The sequence below is a fragment of the Pygocentrus nattereri genome, chromosome 4, assembly GCF_015220715.1.
Source record: "Pygocentrus nattereri isolate fPygNat1 chromosome 4, fPygNat1.pri, whole genome shotgun sequence".
NCBI classification, from domain to species: domain Eukaryota; kingdom Metazoa; phylum Chordata; class Actinopteri; order Characiformes; family Serrasalmidae; genus Pygocentrus; species Pygocentrus nattereri.
In genome coordinates, this window is record NC_051214.1 from 5,025,390 (window position 1) to 5,032,551 (window position 7,162).

Below are 7,162 nucleotides of genomic sequence, written 5' to 3' on the forward strand. Positions count from 1 at the left end.
ATTTCAGTTGAGCTATGAAGTCAGGTTTCTTTTTATTTTTTTTTACATTTGCCTCAGAAGCCATGATGGCAAAAACAGAGAAAGACCTACAACCTTCTTCTATCAACATCGTTCAAGGGCAGTTCCACCCACTTTTCAAAATTCATGCATAATTCAGTGGTTGAGATGTTAATACATACTGATGTGATTGACTGCAGAGAAACTTACTGGCTCACGTTTCTTTACAGTGGTGGTGACAGAAACCAGGGGTCATGATATCTACAATACAAATAAAGTGATGTTTATTTACTATAAAAACAACCAGGGCACCTACACGCTTTATATGTAGTGTTGATAGTGAGAAAACAGTGTTTTATCTGGAGAAAAGTCCATTTTCTTTGGGGCCCATTTAGCCTCAGCACACCTTGCCGTACCTCTCCACCATGAATGGATTTTAAAATAATACTTTTTAGGCCAAAACCTTCTCAAAACTGTCTTAACACAGTTTCTCACACCTCAGCTTATTCATAACCATTTCATGTAATAACTCTCTGGGAGGGAGCTTGTATGTCTGTATGGTCAAGCTTTACTCAAGATACATGAACAAGTCTTTATTCTGGAAATCATGTACATTCAGATGAAAGCAGATCAGTCATCTTGTAGAAATATAATTGTAGAAATGTAGACTGGTAACATTTTACATTAAAAGTGGAAGCTGTGGAGTAAAATTCATTTAAAAATCTGAGAAAAACATGTTTACTGGTTATGAAAATCTATTTTTAAAAGCAAATAATAATGAAATTCACGAATACATATAGCGGTCAGATGCTAAAAGAACTCTCGCCACTCAACCCATGAGAACCAAGCGCTGGGCTTAAGGTTAACATAAGTGAACAGAATCAAATCCTAAATCTAACCCAAACTGTAACAATAAGATTGGTCCCAAATCCAGCTCCTCTAAATCTTAACCAAAGACACAAAACAGGTTCCATCGATTTTCACTGCACCTCAACCTCACTGTCTCAAAAAAGCCAGACCAAATAGAAAACAAACACCAGCCAACAAGGTTTGTGTGTCCACTTAAATAAAAAGTCCCCTCAAAAACTCAAAATAACCTTAAAAAAAGAGAAAAAAAAATGGAATATACTGTCCACTCCATAATTATTGGCACAATCGGTAAACATGAGGAAGAAGGTTATGACGTAAACGGCTTTGCGGTTAATCAGCTCAGTCTGGCACTGAAAATATGAGAGAATTCAAACATTAAACTGCAGTAAATTCATGTAAGAAAACAAAAACATACAGTTCCTTGGGCTCCCTCAGCCAAAATAACAGCAAGGAATGAGTCTTCTCCTCTGACGCCCCATGAGATAAACAGAGCACTGAATCTGAGACCACTCCTCCATACAGACTCTCTCCAGATCCTCTGTCGTCTCTTCTGGACTCTCCTTTTTAGCTCACGCTTTCTTCTCTTTCACTGCTCAAGGCTTTCTCCTGTGTACTTTCAAATAGTTTGTGTGAAGTTTGGTGGTGTCTAATTGTAGTTTTGGAGACTTGGTGACTCTCAGATACTACTATCTTTTCTAAATCTCCAGCTGTGAAAAACTCTTGCAGGTTCACTACGGCTCTGGTTGTTTTAACATCTTAATTATGGCCCAAACTGTGGCTTTGGGCATTTTCTCACACATTTATCCAGGCATTGTGTGATTTATGAAGGTCAGCATGCTGCTGTCCCATTTCACATTTAGTGTCCTCTTAAAAAGTGAAATCTAAATGGCAAAATGTTTGTTTCATTTTGTTCATAAGAACTTTTAGTGCTAATAAAACTAAAAAAGCATCAAAAGGGATTTAATTGTTTCATGAATTGGATTTAATATTTTCACCTCATTTTTATATGAACACTTTTTCATGATCTTTCTTGCACTTCTTTGTCAAGGGTGCCAAAAATGTGGAAATTTTAACTACCTAACCTTCCCGTATAAACACAACACAAACCTGCCCCTAAAAAACAGGATTGCACCCACTGCAGCTGTCCAGACTGGTCAAAGTTTCTGTTTTATTTTAAATTCTGACCTCGATTCTCTTCTGATGATGTGTTTATATAATTGCACCTTTGATTAAATATTTCTTGATTTAAGTTTTTTGTTATGGTTACTGTAGATAAGGATGATTGGCCTTTTATCATTTCATTGTCATTTAGAGATATTTTGTCAGATTCCTTTCATTAAATTAATTCTTTTCATCCGAATACAAATTTATTTATTGTGGAAAAAGTATCTTTTATGGAAGATATATACTTGGAAGTTTTCTAAGAAAACTTTTTAAAAAGCAGTTTTACATTAATTTAACAGGAATTCTGTGAATACAGCTACTTTTAACCTCTCTCCTTTTAAATAATACATTTATTACTCACTGAAGCAAACTAGTCACATTAGTTTGGATCACATAACCTCACAGCTGATCCAAAATTTTCAAAATCAAATCCAGCATAGAGCGGCTGAGTGAATGTGGTGTGGACTGTGTGTAGGAGGGTCAGTGTGTCGGAGACGCTGTAGAAGGACAGAGTTCCTGCACTGTGATCCACATACACTCCTATTCTGGAGGAGGATGAGGCTGAGATCTTAGTCTGAATGTTGTTGTGATAGAAAGAGAGAGAGGAAGGAGAACAACACAAACTCCAGGACTGACCGTTGTGTCCAAACTTGCTCTCATTGCTCTCTCCTTTCCTGCTGATCCCTTTATATGAGACTGAGATGAACACACATCCTTTAATACAGCTCCACTCAACCTCCCAGTAACAGCGTCCACTCACACTGTTCTTACTCAACACCTGCCACCAGCTGTCAAATCTCTCTGGACGATCAGAGTAATTCTGGACTTTATTCCTGCAGGTCACCACTCTGTTCTTCTCAGACAGACTGAGGTAGTAATTTACCGTCTTGGGATCCAGAGTCAGACGACAGAAATCTAAAAATAAAAGAAAGAAAACATCAGTTCTTTTACTCACAGAATGTACATATTTAAATAAGTCTACTGGTCAGTTTCCTTCCTTCTACTGTTATTGTTTATACTTCATTTATTAGTCACTGTCTAATGAGCATGAATATTATTTATATGTAACAGAAGACATTGATTCACCAACATGTTGATTAAAGCTGATTCTGTTTTAGAGGTAAACAGCGTTCAGAACATTGAGATGTTTAAAGAGACGAGAAGAGTTAAAAGCAAAAATTGTGTGTGTGTGTGTGAGTACGCGTGTGTTTGTGTGAATTTGTGTGTGTGTGTGTGTGCGTGTGTCTGTATGTGTGTATGTGTAGGTGAGTGTGTGTATTTGTGTCTATGTGTTCGTGCATGTGTGTGTGTATGCGTGTGTATGAGTGTATTTGTGTGAGTGTGTCTGTGTGTGTCTGTATGTGTGTAGGTGTGGGTGTGTGAGTACGCGTGTGTGGGTGTATATGTGAGAGTGTGTTTGAGTGTGTGTGTGTGTGTCTGTATGTATGTGTAGGTGAGTGTGTGTGTTTGTGTCTATGTGTTTGTGCATGTGTGTGTGTATGCGTGTGTATGAGTGTATTTGTATGAGTGTATTTGTGTGAGTGTGTGTGTCTATATGTGTGTATGTGTTGGTGTGGGTGTGTGTGCGTGTGTATGAGTGTATTTGTGTGAGTGTGTGTGTGTCTGTATGTGTGTATGTGTAGGTGTGGGTGTGTGAGTACACGTGTGTGTGTGTGTGAGTATGTGTGTGTGTGTGTGTGTGTGCAGGTATGTGTGTGCGCGTGTGTGCGCGCGTGTGTGTGTGTGTATGTGTGTATTGTGTACATACACTGTAGAAAATCTTGTCTGGCTTTTGGCTCTGAGGGTAAAATCATGTGAACTGCTGAAACTGTGGAGACACACAAACACACTGTTCAACAGACTGAATGAAGGAGACTGAAATACTGAAAAGATTCACAGCACAGCTCACATAATTAAAGTTAGATCATTTGAGTAGAGAGAAAATTCAATATCTGTTTGTCTTTTATGCCAGTGGTTCTCAATCCAGTCCTCAGGGCTCCCAAACATTCCACATTTTTACTGTATTCCAGTTCCAAACACGCTAGAGAAGCCATTAGGTGAGTTGACTTGGACCAAAAAATGGACAGTCTAGACTCAATGGACTGGACTGAGAACCATTGACTTTAGTTAATCTGAAAAATATAGAAACTCAAAAAAAAATTATTTTTAGCTTTTGGAGCTAAAACGTGCAGCTAAATCTTTACTGTATAGCTCAAAAAATATTGTGAAAAAAATATTTGTTGCTAATAATCTAAGGAGTTTTACTAAACTATCACTAATCAAGTAAAGATGTTCATCATTCTGTTTCACAGCTGGAAGCTCCTCTTACCTTGTGGAGAGATTTTACTGAATTCCTTCTTGCAGAATTCCTCTAGTCTCTCCTTCAGATCAGAGAGAGATTTCCTCACTCCATCAAATGAGAGATGTTGATGGACAGTGATGCTGGAGGAGTCCTCAGATCCAGAAGAGACACAGAGGGACTGGAAGCTCTACAGAAACCAAAGTGTAAAACATAAATAAAGGTGAACAAAAATGATGGAAGATTTTAGACCAAAGAAAGATCAGTGATTTCACACAGATACAGTTTTATTCAAAAGTTTAGGCACTCCTGGTCAAATTACGCTTTGTTGGTTCTCCATTTGCAAATAAAGTAATACGTCCTTACTGGTAGCGTTTATCTCCAAACTCCAATGCACTTTTTCTGCTTAATAAGTTCAACATTTGGAGGGAAAACATCTCTTTAAAGTACTCAAATAAGAGAAGCTGTGCATTAAAATGTACTGATGGTTGGTCTCTGAGAGGACGTGTTAAATTACTTTCACTTAGAACAACAAAACAGTTCATTTGACAAGAGGCACACAACTTTTGCAGATGACTGTTTATGACAGATGGTTACCTGGAGGAACTGGACGTGATCCTCTGTGTGTGAAAGCTGCTCCAGCTCAGTGTCTCTCCTCTTTAGATCAGCAATCTCCTGCTCCAGTTGCTCCAGGAGTTCTTCAGCTCTACTCAGTTCAGCCTCCTCCTGAGCTCTGATCAGCTCTGTTACCTCAGAGCGCTTTTTCTCAGTGGAGCGGATCAGCTCAGTAAAGATCCTCTCGCTGTCCTCCACTGCTGCCTGTGCAGAGCTCTGTTACAACACACACACACAAGATGGAGCTCCATTTACACACCAGCTATCATTCACTCTCTCACTGGGACTCTAGACGACTCACTGTCCACATTGTGGCTGTGTAGGATCTCTAAGTGTCCAACACTGGACTCCTCACTGTCTGACTGGAGGAGAGTCTGACTGAGCTGTGAATCAGCTGCTCCAGCAGATCTCTGCTCACTACTCACCTTAAGAGTCTTCACAGCCTGTTTCACCTCCTGCAGCTTCTTCTCTTTCTCCTGGAGTCTCTGCTGAGATCTCCTCTGAACCTCCATTAGCTCATTCTGAGGAGAAAGAATTTGTATTCTGATTTATATGAACAGCAGCTGAAGAGTTAAAGTTCACTCTAGTTCTACATGTGAGCTCAATAAAGCTGTAAATATGCTGGAAGACGGGCGTTGGCTGGTCAGAGGTTTGCTAGAAGGTTTGACTTGTGTTGCAGGAACAGTAAGAAACGTCTGGTTTATTTAACACGTCTCTAAACAACACAACACACTTTTAATATCATTATCCTATAAACGGATCCAGTGTCTAATTCAGTAATTAAATATGTAACAGATTCTAGTTTAAAAATATAAACACATGAATTGATTCTAAAAACTTTCTTCTCACCTGTTTCTCTTTTCTTTCTGCTACAGCTGCTACTGTATTGTGGCCTTTGTGTTCGTGCATCGTACACAAATAGCAGATGCAGCTGTGGTCAGTACGACAGTAGATCTTCATCACTTCATCATGCTGAGAGCAGATCTTCTCTTGTAGCTGTTTGGAGGCTTCGACCAGCTTGTGCTTCTTAAAGGCAGGAGACTGATAGTGAGGTTTAAGATGAGCTTCACAGTAAGAAGCCAGACACACCAAACAGGAATTGATAGCTTTGCGTTTTCTCCCAGTGCAGGAATCACACTCCACATCTCCAGGTCCAGCGTAAGAGAGAGCAGGAGAAGCAGCTTGGATTTCTGTCTTCTTCAGTTTCTCCACCACTTCAGCCAGCATGTTGTTTCTGCGTAGAACAGGCCTTGGAGTGAAGGTCTCTCTGCACTGGGGGCAGCTGTAGACCCCCCTCTGGTCCTCCCAATCCCAGTAGCCATTAATACAAACTTTACAGTAACTGTGTCCACAGGGCGTCGTCACTGGATCCTTCAGCAGAAGCAGACAGACTGGACAGCTGAACTGGTCCTGACCTACTGAAATACTGGCCTCTGCCATTTTCCTGCACTCACAGTCTGAGGCAGAGCAGCTCTCTGAGATCAGTTTCGCTTCCTCTGAAATGAAGGAGCAGCAGAGTGGGAGGGGCTACATGTGGAAGGTTTTGTTTGAGTATATTGTTCAACTAAAAGCTCAGTGGGTGTTTATTTATCATAGTTACAAAGAGACGAGTGCAAATTGGATCATGTTGAATGAAGTTTAAACCACTTGTAGTGAAACTGTCACACTAACAGACTCAGTTTAAGGGGATCCTGGACACTTCCTAATCCTACCACTGTACCAAAGTCATAATAGTAAAAACCTACAGGGCACCTGCAAGAGAGTCCTCAATAAATGGGAGTTAATGGAGCTGAATGAGTAAAAATGTTGAATAAACTAGTTTAAGAATAGAATATTTAAGCTAAGGCGGCCCAGGTCTAAAGCCCAAGGTCCCACGGGAGATGGGCACTCTCTCTCTTTTTCTCTCTTATTTCCAGACAGATGAGATCACTTAAATAAGTTTCATATGTGTGTCTTACTTTCATGAAAACTAGCCTATATAAAATCAGGCAGTCAGGGCTGTTTTTCAGAGGAGTTTTCATATTTGGCTTCAACCGTCTCTCAGGCAATCCATGGTGCCTGATTATGATGCTGGACCTCTTTTGTAATAAAGTAAGACGGTGTCAGCGTCCTTCATCATCAGATTCCTTCATCATCTTCAGATCATCGCTATTTGATAAACAACAAGAATTTGGCATCACGAACTTCGGACGTGTTGTGACTGGTGGCGTCAACGAC

General features: G+C 40.0%; 1 protein-coding gene across 1 annotated transcript; it reads right to left on the bottom strand.

The window, feature by feature from the left end:
* Positions 1–545: 545 nt before the first annotated feature.
* Positions 546–6,500, bottom strand: LOC108437546 (tripartite motif-containing protein 16-like). The gene is made up of 6 exons (XM_037537762.1): positions 5,795–6,500; positions 5,371–5,466; positions 4,928–5,161; positions 4,361–4,520; positions 3,800–3,859; positions 546–2,946 (listed from the first exon to the last, which is right to left on the bottom strand). Exons 1-6 carry the CDS (start codon positions 6,383–6,385, stop codon positions 2,411–2,413), a joined length of 1,677 nt encoding a protein of 558 aa, XP_037393659.1. The 5' UTR covers positions 6,386–6,500; the 3' UTR covers positions 546–2,410.
* Positions 6,501–7,162: the final 662 nt, after the last annotated feature.